The 16,378-nt window shown below is 43.7% G+C and overlaps 1 protein-coding gene across 1 annotated transcript in view; it reads right to left on the bottom strand.

Annotated features, from left to right (window-relative positions):
• The window catches only part of MARCHF9 (membrane associated ring-CH-type finger 9), a 354,169-nt gene extending 338,128 nt beyond the window's left edge, over window positions 1-16,041 (bottom strand). Inside the window, exon 1 of the mRNA XM_069758603.1 lies at window positions 14,552-16,041. Coding sequence (XP_069614704.1) covers window positions 14,552-14,875 — 324 coding nt within the window. The 5' untranslated portion in view covers window positions 14,876-16,041. The remainder of the gene's footprint in view (window positions 1-14,551) is intronic.
• Between the last annotated feature and the right edge of the window lie 337 nt (window positions 16,042-16,378).

The raw sequence follows: 16,378 nt of genomic DNA, 5'->3' as shown, positions 1-16,378 counted from the left end.
ATCTGGCATGTACTGTGGCCTAAAGACAGCCAGTCCAAAAAATCAGCTTTAGGTGTAACTCAAAGCCCCTTTGTCATAAGATGGAATTTGAGGATGCTGAACCCCACTCCCATAACAGGAGGACAGCAGGTCAGGAGAGCCCAGGCAGTCATCAGCTATTCTCCAACTAGTACTGCTAAAAGGGTGCTCCGCAAAACAAGCTAGAGGTTAGCCACTAAGTGCCGGGGCCCTCCTCCAGACCCCATACCCTATCTCAGAAGGAACCAAAAACACATGGGCTACTTGCATAGTGAACAAGTCTGTAGAAACCTGTTCACACCACCAAAGAACTTGAAGACACAAAAACACACAGAGAGGTCAAAAATACTCTGTTGCAAAAAAGTCACAGTAAATAAGCAAGTGATAGTCAAAAAATGAAAAAAATACAGGGTATTTAGTTAATACGTTTTTTTGCAAAAAAATGTATGTTAAGCTGCTCCACCAATCGCCATGGTATACCCATAATAGAGCAGTCCTATCTAATATATATATAATCCCTATCTGATGTATTTAAAAACCTGATCATCTGCATAGTACCTGTATAAGCAGGGTTCAGAGAGAAAAAATATACATGTGGACATGCAGGATGGAACAGCTACAATGCAAATGACCCACAGAGGAGTGGTGGACTCACCAGTCTTGTAGAAACAAGATAACAATTTCTACAGACTTGTTCACTATGCAAGTAGCCCATGTGTTTTTGGTTCTATAATTGTTATCTTGTTTCTACAAGACTGGGGAGTCCACCACTCCTCTGTGGGTCATTTGCATTGTAGCTGTTCCCTCCTGCATGTCCACATGTATATTTTTTCTCTCTGAACCCTGCTTATACAGGTACTATACAGATGATCAGGTTTTTAAATACATCAGATAGGGATTATATACATTAGATGGACTGCTCTATTATGGGTATACCTTGGCGATTGGTGGAGCAGCTTAACATACATTTTTTTGCAAAAAAAAAGTATTAACTAAATACCCTGTATTTTTTTCATTTTTTGACTATCACTTGCTTATTTACTGTGACTTTTTTACAACAGAGTATTTTTGACCTCTCTGTGCGTTTTTGTGTCTTCCTATCTCAGAAGGACCTGGAAGAGTTGTATAGCACCAACCTTCGGTTCTGGTGACTGCAGCGTAAATGCTCTCCTTACCTGGTAATTTACAGGAGTTCTCCCCTATCAACATATTTTACTAAATGGTCCTGGCAGAGGGAAAAATGATAAAAACAGCCTGTATTCCTCCACCCCCCCCACCCCCCAATCAGCACTGCACCCCAGCAGCTGCTCCAGTTATAGTGTACAGGCTGCAGCTGTGATGTAACATTAACAGCGCTGCAGCCAATCATTGGGCTTAATGACTCATGCCATCACTGCTGAACTTAGTGATTGGCTGCAGCGCTGTTGATGGAATGTCACAACTGTAACCTGTACACAATCAGAGGCGAAGTGTACATGTAGTGCTGTATTATAGGGGAGGGTGAGTATTATATTCTGTTATTAATACAGAACACCATGAACCACGGTGAGAGCCCAGCCATGCTGCTATCCATAACCTACAGACAGGAGATGGTGGAGGCAATCAATAAAGAACACACGACCACGCTGTATAGTGGTGCCCCTACCTTGTAATGTAGACTGCATTACGTTAAAGGGAACTTGTCACCCCCAAAATCGAAGGTGAGCTAAGCCCACCGGCATCAGGGACTTATCTACAGCATTCTGGAATGGTGTAGATAAGCCCCCGATGTAACCTGAAAGATGAGAAAAAGAGGTTAGATTTGGGCTCTTTCACACTTCCGTCGGTACGGGTCCGTCGCAATGTGTCGGGCCAACGTACCGACGGACATTGTGAATTTTTTGCATGACATGGGCAGCGGATGCAGTTTTTCGACGCATCCGCTGCCCATTCTGCAGTCCGGGGAGGAGGGGGCGGAGTTTCTGCCGCACATGTGCGGTCGAAAATGGCGGACGCGACGGACAAAAAAACGTTACATTGAACTTTTTTTGTGACGACGGTCCGCCAAAACACGACAGATCCGTCGCACGACGGACGCGACGTGTGGCAATCCGTCGCGATCCGTCGCTAATACAAGTTTATGGCCAAAAAATGCATCCTGCAAGCACATTTGCAGGATCCATTTTTTGCCCTAAACGACGGATTGCGACGGATTGCAAAAAGCGCTAGTGTGAAAGTAGCCTTATACTCACCTGGGCGGGTGGTCCGATCCGATGGGCGTCGCGGTCCGGGGACAAAGTACTGCAGTGCGCAGGGCCTCTCTGACCTTTCCCGGCGCCTGTGCACTGCAGTACTTTGCTCTGCCCTTAACAGGGCCGACAAAGTACGCCTGCGCCGGAGCCTCAGCGTGAAGACAAGAAGAGGATGTCCTCGTAAGAAGATGTGAGGCCCCGGACCGGACCACGACACCCATCGGACCAGAACCGGACCGGGACCGCCCGTGGGTGAGGATAATCTAACCTCTTTTTCTCATCTTTCAGGTTACATCGGGGGCTTATCTACAGCATTACAGAATGCTGTAGATAAGCTCCTGATGCTGGTGGGCTTAGCTCACCTTCGATTTTGGGGGTGACAGGTTCCCTTTAATCTCGGGGACCCTGGTTACAGATATAATCGGGGAGTGCAGAGTACATTTATAGATCGGCTGCTATTAGAACTAAATACTGAATTTATACACTTAAACTTATTGTGCCAAATTAGCAGAGCACAAAGCAACAACATAAATGCTTCATTACAATCCTCATTTTGCTGCATCAGTTGATTTCACAATAAAGCCTATTTACTGCAGAATAATGCATGGTAAAATGACTATCGATCATTGCTGCAACAGCAAGAAGGCTTCTTAAATATTGCATTGAGACTTCTGTTTCATTTGCTAAGACAGATTGCTTAAATATTTAGAGAAATTTGCATCCACTAAAGAGGGATCATTTACTGATTGATGTATGTATAGTCCAAATGACCTGAACTCCAGTGCTACTTGTCAACATATTGCTTTCAATAAGATAGGCAAAAGGTAATAACTGGCTTGTACTGATGAGCGGACATGTTTGGATAATTTGTTTTCCGAGCACGCTCGGGTGCTAATTGAGTGACTTTGGCGTGCTCGAAAAATATGTTAAGAGTCCCCACGGCTGCAAGTTTCGCGGCTGTTCGACAACCACAACACATGCAGGGGTTGCCTGTTTGTTACTATTTTAACTATTCTAGGAAAATCTGTGCTCTAGGAGGCAAATAACGCTCCATTCCACCCAAGTCTCGCCGTGTGGCTAAGCAGTACTGAACAGCCACATTTGAGGTGATTCTACATTCAGCAGAAATTGTGGGACAAATTTTGGTGTCATTTTTACCCATTTCCCCATGTGAAAAAGTAAAATCTGGGGCTTCAACAAAATGTTGGTGGTAAAAATTAAATTAATTTTTCTTCACTGCCCAATGGTATAAAGTTCTGTGACACACCCATGGTGCCAATATGATCATTGCACCTTTACATTAATTCATTGAGAGGTGCAGTTTGTAAAATTGGGTCACTTATGGGGGTTTCTGCTGTTCTGGTACCATAGGGGCTCTGGCACTGTAACACGCTACCCTCAAACCATTCCAAAAAAATCTGAACTCCAATATGTACCTACATCCCTTCTCAGAATTGCACTGTTCCTCAAAAGTAGTTTTCGACCACACATGGGATATCGGTGTACTCAGGAGAAATTGAAAAACAAATTTTGGGGCCATATTTCTCTTGCTATCCTTGTGAAAATGAAAAAAATTGGGGCTAAAAACAATTTTGTGCGAAAAATATATATTTTTTTCATTTTCACAGATTAATGTTGTAAAATTCTGTGAAGCACCTGTGGGTTGAAGGTGCTTACCACTGTCTATTACATTCCTTGAGGAATATAGTTTCCAAACTTTGGTAACTTGTGAGGAGTTTCACTGTTTAGGCACATCAGGGGCTCTCAAAACGCGGCATGTTCCTGGCAGACTATTTAATCAAAGTCTGTGTTCCAAAGCCTCACTCCATCCTTTCTGAGCCCTGCTGGGTGCCCAAACAGTAGTTTTTCCCCCACATATGGGGTATCTGCGTATTCAGGAGAAATTGAACAACAAATTTTGTGTTCAATTTCTTCCTGCTACCATTATTAGCTGTAAAGATAAAAAATTTGGAGCTAAAAAAAATTTTTGTGGGAAAATGTGATTTTTTTTATTTTCACGGCTCTACATTATAAACTTTTCTGATGCACCTGAGGGTTTAAGGTGCTCATCACACATCTAAATACATTCCTTGAGGGGTGTAGTTTCCAAAATAAGGTCACATGTGGGGGGTTTCCACCGTTTAGGCATATCAGGGGCTCTCTAAACGCGACATTGCGTCCGCTAATTATTCCAGAAAATTTTGCATTCAAAAAGTCAAACGGTGGGCTTGCACACTTTCAAAACCAATACTGACACACCTAACTCTCTGCTTCAGGGTTTATTACAAGGAACCTGTTGCCGTTGGCCACGTAGAAAACCTGGCCGGGAAGGAAAGAACTGCCCCACTACCATCTTGTAGCCCATTTAAAAAATAAAAGGCCATAGCAGGTTTCTTAAATCTGCCTTGGACAAATAGCTTGCCCAAGACCAACACTTACTTTTATTTTGCATTGTAATCACAGCTATGCCTGTGACTGCAATGCACTCCCACGGCCTCAATATGCCTCCTTGCGCATCCTGGGGTGGACACATAGCAACCCTCATATGTGACACCGGTCACTGCCTCAGTGTTCAAAAAGTCAAACAGTGCTCCTACCATGCACCCAAGCAGTAGTTTTCCTCCACATATGGGGTATGGGCATACTCAGGAGAAATTGCAAAACAAATTGTAAGGTGCATTTTCTCCTGTTAAAAAAAGGAACATTTTTGTGAAAAAAGTGGAATGTTATGCTATGTGGTTTTGATGACGTTGAGGGGTGCAGTTTTTAGAATGGTGTCACTTTTGGGTATTTTCTGTTATTTAGGCCCCAAAGTCACTTCATGTGATATGGTCCCTAAAAAAATGGTTTTGTAAATTTTGTTGGAAAAATAAGAAATTGCTGATTGACTTTTAAGCCTTATAATTTCCTAACAAAAACAAATTATTTTTAAAAAATGATGCAGATGTAAAGTAGAAATGTGGTTAAGTATTGGATGGTATTTATTAACTATTTTGTGTGACATAACTCTCTGATTTAAGGGCATAAGAATAAAAATTTAGAAAATTGCAATATTTTGGCAAAATTTCCGATATTTTCACAAATAAAAGAAAGTCATATCGAACGAATTTTACCACTAACATGAAGAACAATATGTCAGGAGGAAACACTCTCAGAATCAGTGGGATCAGTTGACGCGTTCCAGAGTTATTACCTCATAAAGTGACACTGGTCAGAATTGTAAAGTTTAGCCTAGTCATTCAAGTGAAAACAAGCTTGGAGAGGTAAAGGGGTTAAGCAATGTTTTTCATGTTAACACTCTGGTTTTTGCCGCAGTAAAATCTGCCTAAGGCCATGTGCACATGTATTTGGTGAGGTTTTTTTACCTCAGTATTTGTAAGAGAAAACCAGGAGTGGAACAATCAGAAGAAAAGTGTAATAGAAACACGTCATCACTTCTGTATTTTTCACCCACTCCTGGTTTCAGCTTACAAATACTGAGGTAAAAAACTCACCAAACACTCAACATGCGCACGTGGCCTAAGGATTGCATTGCTCCATATTGCTTTCTTCTCAACAAAATCCTTCAGGTGACTCTTCTAGCGCAAATGGAGTATTCTTCAGTTTCCTGTCGATGAATGCTGCTCCTCTATAAGGATAACCAGAACTTATCCTTATAGAAGCAGTGAACTGTTTTCTCTGAAGCAGTGGGCTTGCCTTGTGGTTTCCGTAGTGACTTAATGCCACTCTTCAGCGTTTTTTTTTTTATTTTACCTCTGGAGTGATGCTACTAATATAAGGTAAAACAGGGAGAGTACCGTGGATGTAACTGGCCTCTATGATCTTTCCAACATATACAGTAGAGTTCAGTAAGGCAAAGGAAATAAAATATAACTTTTAATTTGTACCATAAAATATATGAGGCCCATAATAAATGATAAACAACCGAGACATTACATAAAGTGCTAGTGTTTAAGATAACCAGTGTTCATAGTAAAAATTGGTTTGATCTCAACAATGTAGTTTTATTCCTTTTCTTTCTCTCCCAGGTTCATAGGACAGGAGCAGGACAGGAACAATGGTAGTGGAAAGGGGGAGAGGCATAAGTTACTCTTTTCCTCTAAAACTCCTTGCCGTGCCCCTGCATTGCTCCTGCCCTTACAAGAACGGTCCGCAAGTATAACCTGCTCACAAATTACCCATAGGGATTGTATGGCCTCCCAATGCGTTTCCGCCTCCGTTTGGGGGGTTCATCGGTGGGGGGATTTAATAATATATGGGAATATAGATTGGACTCTTGCAGTGGCAAGTAGTGCCAAAAACAAGTGAGTTTAACCAGTTGTTTTAGTCCCATGTAGGGGCACTGACACAAGTAGTCAGACTCACTTATTTTTGGCACTACTTGCCACTGCAAGAGTCCAATCTATATTCCCATATATTATTAAATCCCCCCGATGAACGCGTTGGGAGGCCGATCACTCCAGGCTGGACGGCTCCAGTGTTTGCTGGGTGAGCTGGAAGTCACAACTCAATGTAAGTCTATGAGAACCAGAAAGAGGCCTTCATAGACTTACAATGATTTACATTGAGAGTTCGTGACCGCTACCTCTGACTTCCGGTCAGTCAGAAGTTATAGTCACAAGATGACAGCGTGGTACTGGAGCAATGCCAGGAAGAGCTGAAGATGGTGGCTGGTAAGCATTAGACTAGGGTCAGGGAACTTAGAATAGTGGCACTACTCCAGCGCTGAAATAAAAAAAACAAAAAAAAAAAACGCTGGAGTGGTGCTTTAATGGATGCCAAATATGAACTATTCTTACCATTCCTCTTCTTCCCACCATTCCCCATCTCTCAATCTTTATTTCTTCTTTTATAACTAATTCTTAGTTTCTTCTTTTTATCATGATTGTCCACCTACCATTGGTATGCCATTCTCTCCGTCTCTCACATCCCTAAACATACATATGAGAGTACAGACGACTTTAATATTAATTTGTTTAGATTTGAGCTCAGCCTAAATATGATTGTCTCACCCCTACCACTGTCAGACAAATTTGTTCTCAAGGTTCAGCTTTTTTTCCTATTTTCTCTGTGGCGACCATTAACGGTGGAAGGACCTCCATCTGCCTTCCATCTCAATGTATGGAAGTACATAGGATAAATAACAGGCAAGTCAAACATTTTTTTTTATTCTACTCCCAAAAACAAATGCCCTTTAAAAGTCCTATTATTTGCAGATATGGGGACTCAAAGCACACAAGACATTTTGTTCTGTTATTCACTAAGAGAACCCTCAAAGACATCTTGACCCAAAGCCTCAAGTACATGCCAGATGCCAAACTATATACGCCAATTACTCACTTATACATCACACCCTACACTCATATATGGCAAAGACATCCAGATAAAGATCCACATTTCTCATGTTTGTTTCTGGTCAGTAGGACATAGAGAACATTTATTGAACTCAAAGCATAGCACCATAGCCATTTAGCAAACACCCAGACGGACTAGTTCACATGTGTTTTTTTTCTGTTTTATTTCTGTTTTTTCTTTTTGACGTGGTATAAATGAAGAGTCTTACAGAACCAGCAAAGACAATGAGATTTCTGAAATGTCATGCACATGCTGTTTATTTTTCTTTGCAGACCATAACTATCGAAGCGTTCTTCAAATCTGCAGAATGTCAATTCTTTCACCATTTTTGCTGTATTTTTCACCGACTCAAATGAATGGGAAAAAGTGCAAGTAAGATAAAAACGCATCAAAAATGCAAGCAAAAATGCTACAAAATAATGCACATTTTACGAGGTGTTTGACCTGCAAACACTGTGGTTTTTGCAGCAGATTTTTCTAAAACGTGTGTACATAGGCTAACTCTACCGATCTACAATGACTGTAATAAGTGCAATGTACTCTATTCATTATACATTGTCACATTATGTACAGAATATCCACAGTGTCAGATGCCTATATTTGCATAAACGCCAGTCACGCCCTGTTCACACAGTATTTCTGCAGTGTGCTCAGGGGCTCCACCTGAAGCCCCCTAAAATTGATATTCAGGTGAATCCCCGATGGGGCTATAATGCCACTTTTTTCTGACAGCATCGCTATCGTTTTCATGGATGGGCACAGGAACATCGTTTGAAACGTTTCTGCGTCAAACTGATATAACGGACACTTGTAGAAGAGAGCACAAAATCTAATTTGTGTTATTGCAGCCTATGGCCCTTTTGGGGGTTTTGTCTCAATCACGTTTTGGTGGGATTCAGAAGGAACCCCTACTGCACCGCAGAAATGCAATGTGAACAGAGCCTTGGACGAAAAATTAAAGTGAATCAGAAACTGACAGCACAGTTGCGGTATGCCGGTATGTCTTACTCTGAAATGCCGCCGTGTTTCCTAGTAAACATACTTTGAGAAGCCAGCCAGGAAATTTGAGTCTTGGCTGACTAGTCTCATGCAGTCACTGGTCGGCCTCTCCCCACCCCGCTCCACATGACTGACAGGTTTCTCCATGGCCAGCTTCTCAAGGTATACAGTATTCATTAGGAAACACCGCAGTATTTCAGAGTCAGACATTGCTAATCTCATGACAATGGCACCTGTCAAGAAGGTAGATATTAGGCAGCAAGTGAACAGTCACTTCTTAAAGTTGGTGTGTCAGAAACCAACAATTGGCTGCGTGTATGGATCTGAGTGACTTTGACATGAGACAAGTAGAACGATGACTGGGCCAGAGCATCTCCATAACAGCAGCTTTTGTAGTCGCAAGTATTAAAATTAGTACAAGGAAGGACCACCTATACAAGGGGTGTCAGGGTCATGGGTGTCCAATGCTCACTATGAATGTGGGGAGTGATGGCTTGTCCATCTGCCTAACCTCAGAGAAGATCTACCTCAGAACAAATTGCTGAAGAAAAGCAATGTTGGCTTTGGTAGAAGGGGTCACAATTCATAGAATATCTAATCTTGTTGCAAATGGGGCTGCATAGCTACAGACAGGTCAGATTATACTGATTCATGTCCACCATTGATGATGCCTACATTGGGCATGTTAGCATCAGAATTGTACAATTAAGCAATGGAACAAGGTGGCCTGGTTTGAATTGACTATTCTTCTCTGCTCATGAGAACAACCAGGTGAAAGTCAGTGGAGAACTTTGTGTCATAGCTAAGAAATTACCATTTTTAAGAAAAACAACTATCTACACCAGGGGTTTCAAACTGCATTCCTCGAGGACTGCAACCAGGTAATGTTTTCAGGATTTCCTTGTACTGCACAGGTGATAATTTAATCACCTACACACATAATGATTACAGCACCTTGTGCAAAGCTAAGGAAATCTTGAAAACACGCATGGTTTGCGGCCCTCGAGTAATGCAGTTTGACACCCCTGATCTACACCCATTTACAAGAATATATAATACTAAAAAGAGACAACTGAGGTCTAGTACATTGTACTGGTTGGAAGCATTCATTCTAGTTATTTGTATTTCATGTGAACTCCTGAGCAGGTGTTATGATCTGGTGGCCTAGGAGCAGCATGAGACGGACTCTGGAGAAGGTGGTCCCTGTACTGACCGCAAACCCTGAACCTAGCAGCGCAACTAGAAGTAGCCGTGGGGGTACCTAACACTCCCTAGACCCCTCGTCACAGCCTAAGAACTAACTTCCCCTAAAGACAGAAACAGGAAACCTATCTTGCCTCAGAGAAAATCCCCAAAGGATAGATAGCCCCCCACAAATATTGACTGTGAGAGGAGAGGGAAATAACATACGCAGATATGAAATCAGATTTTAGCATAGGAGGCCATACTAGCTAAAAAGAAAGAAAAGAACAGAGCACTAAGGGGTCAGTATAAAAACACTAGAAAATATCCACCGCAGAAAATACGAATCACCACATCTGACTAAAGACATGGGGGTATATCTGCATCTCCAGAGAAAAAGCTAGGCTGCAAAAAATCCTTCACAGACTAAGCTGGACAAGACAAAAACATGAAAATGCACAGAACGATAAGGTCCACAACAGGTGGACAGCAAAAACAAAGCCAGGACTTATCTTTGTAGAAAAACACAGCAAACTGGAGAGACCAGCAGGGAAGTGAATCCTTCAAGAACAATGGACAACTGGCACTGACTAAAGGATCCTGCAAAGCTATATACCCCAGTCAGTTTTCCAATTAGTAGATACACCTGTCCACTCCTGCAGTCCAGGCACAACTGCATTACCCTCTACAACCACCGGAGGGAGCCCAAAAGCTGAATTCACAACAGCAGGTTATGGCATATATGTATTGAATATTCCAAAGAAAAAAAAAAGGTGGCACTCACCAAGCGATGTATTAAAAATACTTTATTCTTCCATATATAGGAGTAAGGACATGCCTTCCGGGCTGCAGGTAAAACGAGAGGGTGCAGGGAGTGAACCGGACGGCCGTATTGATACCTGGACCCGTTGAAGCGCATCGTGCGCGAAACGGCCGTCATCTGGTTCATTCCTTGCGGGTGCAGGGAGTGAGCCAGACGACGGCCGTTTCGCACACGATGCGCTTCAACGGGTCCAGGTATCGGTACCTGGACCCGTTGAAGCGCATCGTGCGTGAAACAGCCGTCGTCCGGTTCACTCCCTGCACCTTCTCGTTTTACCTGCAGCCCGAAAGGCATGTCCTTACTCCGATATATGGAAGAATAAAGGATTTTTAATACATCACTTGGTGAGTGCCACCTTTTCTTTTTTCTTTGGATGTTCAATACGAATTACTGTTTGGTAGAGCACCACAGCGCGATTGTATTCCACCGTTGGTCCGATTGCCATGAGAGACTTTGATTGGTGCAGTAAATTGCTCACTTGAAGGCCATCTAAAACCACCTACCCTGGTGCCATCATACTTTCTTCTTTTTATATGGACTATGGCATGTATGTGCTCAGCCTTTAGGCAAGAAATGTAAAATAAATGCTATGAATATACAATAATAGGCTTTGGAGAGGGTGTAATCATTACTATCTCCCCATGCCTAGGGGGCCTACAGGCCCCAATGCAGAGAAAACCAGGAGCTTATAAGTATATGATGTGGAAGCACAACAAAATATAATGGAAATTGCATAATGACTAGGAATATCCTTGGTCTATCACTATTGTTGGGGCCCCTGTATTTTGGAGTTTCTCCAGTCAACAGAATAACGAGGCCAAATATCTTGATGGCGTATCACAACCCTGCAATGGTCTTCCAGGTACAACAGATACATTCAGGCTATGTGCACACGTCAGGATTTTCTGCAGAATTTTCCTGAACAAAACTGGACTTTTTCTGCAGGAAATCCGCATGTGTTTTTTTCGCGGTTTTTTTGCATTTTTTGTGCGTTTTTTGCGCGTTTTTTTCAGTAGCTTCCCAATGCATTAAATAGCGGGAAAAATCCGCAAAATTAACGAACATGCTGCGTTTTTTACCGCAATGCTTTTTTTTCGCGGAAATAAGTGCATCATGTGCGCAAAAATTGCAGAGTACATTAAAAATGATGGGATGCTTATGTATGCGTTTTTTAAGCGTTTTCCCGCGGAAAACAGCTGAAAAAACGTGAAAAAAACACGAAAAATCCTGAACGTGTGCACATAGCTTTAAAGTCATTTTTGTAACATAAAGTATGGATCCTCTACATTGTGATATAGCAGTATGTGATGGCACAGTAGGTTAGATGGGGGGCCTAGGAATATATGCTCATATGATTCAATTGTAAAAAAGTAATACTGCAGGCTTCAGAGGATGCCTAGATGACTCCAGTGACACCAGAGCACCAGTCATTAAACATGTGAACTTTAAATATGGTTATCTACTAGACATCCCTAAAGAACTAAAACTGGGCTCTGAGGGTAGGAATACCAGGAATACCATCAACACAGATTAGGTTGCTCTTGCCCTTGTCCTTCTCTTAGATGTCCAAGTCAGTAGGACATGAAAAATGGCAGAAAAATAAACTTTAAGGGTTCTGACGTAGAGACACGCAATGGTTTAAATCTTTAGGGGCATCATGTAGTTGTTTCTATTTAAAGAGCTTGTCCGTGATTTTAAGATTTCTGGCCAATTAGGTCTTTGATGTCTGACTTTTGGAGGTGCTGATCAGTTGTTTCCGATATCGAAACTCCTCTGTAACGGAGCTGCACAGCACAGGTCCATCAATGGAACAGAGGCCATGATTGGGTACTGCTCATCCACCGCCTATTGATTTCAATAAGGATAGGCCATAAATCTTAACGTCATGGACAACCCCTTTAGGCCGGAGTCAGACGAGCTTACGGCGTCCGATGCGAGAGCATCGGATGTGATATGCTAATGACCCTCGGCTCCTACTTTGCCGAGCCGAGTGTCATGCGTCTGTGCTCCGAGCCTCTTGCACAGAGAAGATCGGAGCACAGCTGTGGAGGAGGCGGAGAAATGAATTTCTCCATCTCCTCCATTGCCGGGGTCAGCGTACATCGCACATCACTTGGATGATATCCGAGTGATGTGCATTGTCTCACTCGCCTTAAACTAACACTCTATGTTTTGATTATTCATTGCTACCTAGTCTCCAGTATATATATAATTCGGTTGGTATTACCTTATATAGTTAATTGCTTTTTATCTGGTATCATTTGTGGGTTCCTTCTCTTCAGTTAGATCATGTGATCGCATGGTGAACCCCCCTTGAAAGTTAAATGCTTTTCTGTTCTCTCATGTGGATCACTATCTCAGTCACCAGAAGTTCTTTATAATAAAATTACATGAACTGTACCAATGAAGTTCTTCATAGAAGATGGAAACTTCTATCACAAATACTTATGATAATTATACAGGTCCAGTCACACACATTTATAATATAGCAGAGGAATATTCATCCTTCATGACTGAATACTTAGATTGGTTTATTTAGGAGAATATAGAGGGAAGGATAATCAGGAGTGCTAGAGATGATGCTGCCAATAGCTCCACATGTCAGGCTGTGCTGATGCATCATGGGACTGAGAGCATAGAGGAATAAAAATGCAGGATGAGATCAAGGAATCAAGATGGTGACTGAAGAGGAGAAATAGAAGGCTGAACTCTAGGGAAGTGAGTGCAATATATAAGTGAAGAATGTGATAGACAATTAGGTTCGGGTTGAGGGATGGAAAAAATCCAGAGTGATTCTTGAAAGTTCATACGGTTCATGACCAAGGAAGTTTAGAAAGGGCTGGGTCAATGGTACTTGCCACTCTAGCTTCATACTGACAGTCTCACAACAACTGGATCATGGCCACGTTCTCTGACTCGGTTAAGAGTCCCGTCAGTCAGATGTATGGATGGAAAATGCTATAACCACGCAATTCTTATGAAATATTACTACTGAATATTTATTGTAGGATGACTATTTTTTCTTACTATTTGTATGGAGGTCCATGTTCCCGTCACCCTCGTTACAGGCCTAAGTATCTGAGTTGAAATAACAATTTGGGACTTGGTAGACGACTCCACATTGATGCATCAACATATCATAAATTCATTGCTTCATCCAGATATCAGCCAAGTTAACCAACAGGACAAACACTAAGGGAAGTAATCTAAATATCCATTATACGCACCAAAGACCAAGGAAGACCTTTCAGACACAATGAACCACGTGCTGGCCATACACACCAAGATCTGCACTCACTCAGGTGATTATAGCAGCATCATTCAATTTCTCAAAACATGGCTAAAAAGACACAATTCCATGACAAATCTATTTTTTTTAGGAACATCATGAAGACTTCAGGTGTAGTCCCAATTCTTGACCACTTGCTGTTGATAACAATAAAAATTGTGAACGGATCTGATAAGAGGATCTGACCGATGGCCCAGACGACCAGAAAATGTACAAGACCTAATCAGCCAAATTAGCAATATGTCTACGGCCAGTTTAGGCTCCAGCCAAGAGATCTCAGACACCACATATTCTCCTGCACATTTCTTCATGTACTGAAAGCCTCCAGAGCATCTTTCCCATGCAATCTAATGTATTCTCATTGTACAGCCTTTTGTTCACATTTGCACGGAAAGACGACAGAATGTTTTAATAAAATCAACATTGTCATCTTGGCATAGAAAGGTGCATATACATATAAAGACATGCATATATATATATGGTCAGCTCGCAATAGCGATGTATGATAGTAATGGAAGCTCCTGAGATATACCAGCCCTGGTGAAACCGAGGAAAAGCAAATAAACACATCCCCCTCCCCCCCAAGACAAGACCCTTTACCTTAGGTGACTTAATCTCAAGCACTAAGTGTGACCCCAAGTAAACAGGACCCACCTGCTCAGGGCCTTGGAAGCAGATTCTGCACTGCGGGGTCCTCATGCCACTGTCAATGCTGCTGCCCAGGGACACAGCGTCCAGCGCAGCCCCAAGCCTTCCATCCTTCTCCTCCAGTGCCAGGCTGCGGGGTCTAGGATCAGATCCATAGTATTCCTCATCATCGTCTCTGGAGGAGCAGTCTGCAAAGGGTGGCCATCCACAGCCCCCAACCCCAAGCCCTCGCATAGCGTGACCCGGCTCCGGTTCACTTCGCCCAGATCGGGTCAGCACCAGAACCTTAAGTTCATTGAAGAACATACGGAGCCGGTATTTAAACATCATTCACCGGCCGGTGGACCAGGAGTTTGGGGGGTTCCAGTGCACAGCGGCATGGACGGAGGTCCCAAGTGACCCAATGACAGTGGAACGCTTCTCACTCTCCTGTGTTCCTGTGACAGGGGACTGAACGGCATGGGGTTAAGTGAGTGCAATTCAGGATTGTCTATCTAAAGGGGAGGCATCCATCAACCCTTCTGTATATAAAAAGGGGGGGAGCAAATAATCAGGACCCTAGAGATACATTTCAGAAAAAGGGCTTGTAAAATAGTTGTATTATTCCAACATGCAGTGAGAGGGGAAGGTGGGAGGACCTGCAACCGTAAGGCCAAAAGGGGCGGACAGCAGGTAAAGGGTGGACGGCAGGTAAAGGGTGGACGGCAGGTAAAGGGTGGACGGCAGGTAAAGGGTGGACAGCAGGTAAAGGGTGTGCAACAATCTGCTGTGTGGAAGGCAGAAGGGTTTACTGGATAGAGGAAAAAGCAATTAACATGGATGCAGGATGGGGGAAGAGAAGATTCAGGTCTCTCTGCCCATCCTATCTGCAGGGAGTGCAGCCCTCCATACTAGCAAAGCATCAGGAGAAGAAGAGGCAAGAATCCTTTATAATCCAATGGAGAAGGCGACCATCTGGATGAGGTGCTGGGCTTCCTCCCGTGTCTTCCCTCCCCCTTGCTTCCTCTTTCTTTTCCGTGGATGAAACACGCAGGGCTCCTCTTTTGTCTCAGCTCTCAGCATCCCCAGCCTGGTGTGACTGTCCATCCATCCGGTGGAGATCAGGGAGCCGCATCATCAGCACCAGCCCCGGCGTCCACCCTGCAGCCGCTGCTGGGGGGCATCATCCACACTGCACAGACACCAGCGGCAGACATGGGTCCCCCCAATAACAGGAGACACCCCACATGCAGGTGCTGAGGCTTACCGTGCACCGGCTGCCGGCCGCCTCATGCTACACTCACAATAAGGGCTGGCTTGTTATTGCACTGAGCCGAGGCAGCAATGGATGGCTATGAAGTGAGGGCTGGATAAATATGGCTTCTTCTTCCTGTATGGCATGTTAAATAAAACATTTCAGTGGAGTGGATGTGTCATGTGTGGAGCCGCCGCCACCGCTGCTGGAGGATCCGGGCTGCGCATCTGCGGCTGCTGGGTGAGAGCTCAGGACCTGACGTGCGGGTTCACGTAGGAGCTGGGCGGGTGAGGTGAGAGTGACCCGTCATCGTCACATGGCCGGCGTGTGTCCCGCAGGGGTGAGGTGAGAGTGACCCGTCATCGTCACATGGCCGGCGTGTGTCCCGCAGGGGTGAGGTGAGAGTGACCTGTCATTATTCGTCACATGGCCGGCGTGTGTCCCGCAGGGGTGAGGTGAGAGTGACCTGTCATTATTCGTCACATGGCCGGCGTGTGTACCGCAGGGGTGAAGTGAGAGTGACCCGTCATCGTCACATGGCCGGCGTGTGTCCCGCAGGGGTGAGAGTGACCCGTCATCGTCACATGGCCGGCGTGTGT

The sequence above is a fragment of the Ranitomeya imitator genome, chromosome 3 (genome assembly GCF_032444005.1).
Source record: "Ranitomeya imitator isolate aRanImi1 chromosome 3, aRanImi1.pri, whole genome shotgun sequence".
In the NCBI taxonomy this organism is placed as follows: Eukaryota; Metazoa; Chordata; class Amphibia; order Anura; family Dendrobatidae; genus Ranitomeya; species Ranitomeya imitator.
The sequence above is the reverse complement of the archived record's forward strand: the minus strand, read 5'-3'. Positions and strand labels throughout refer to the sequence as shown.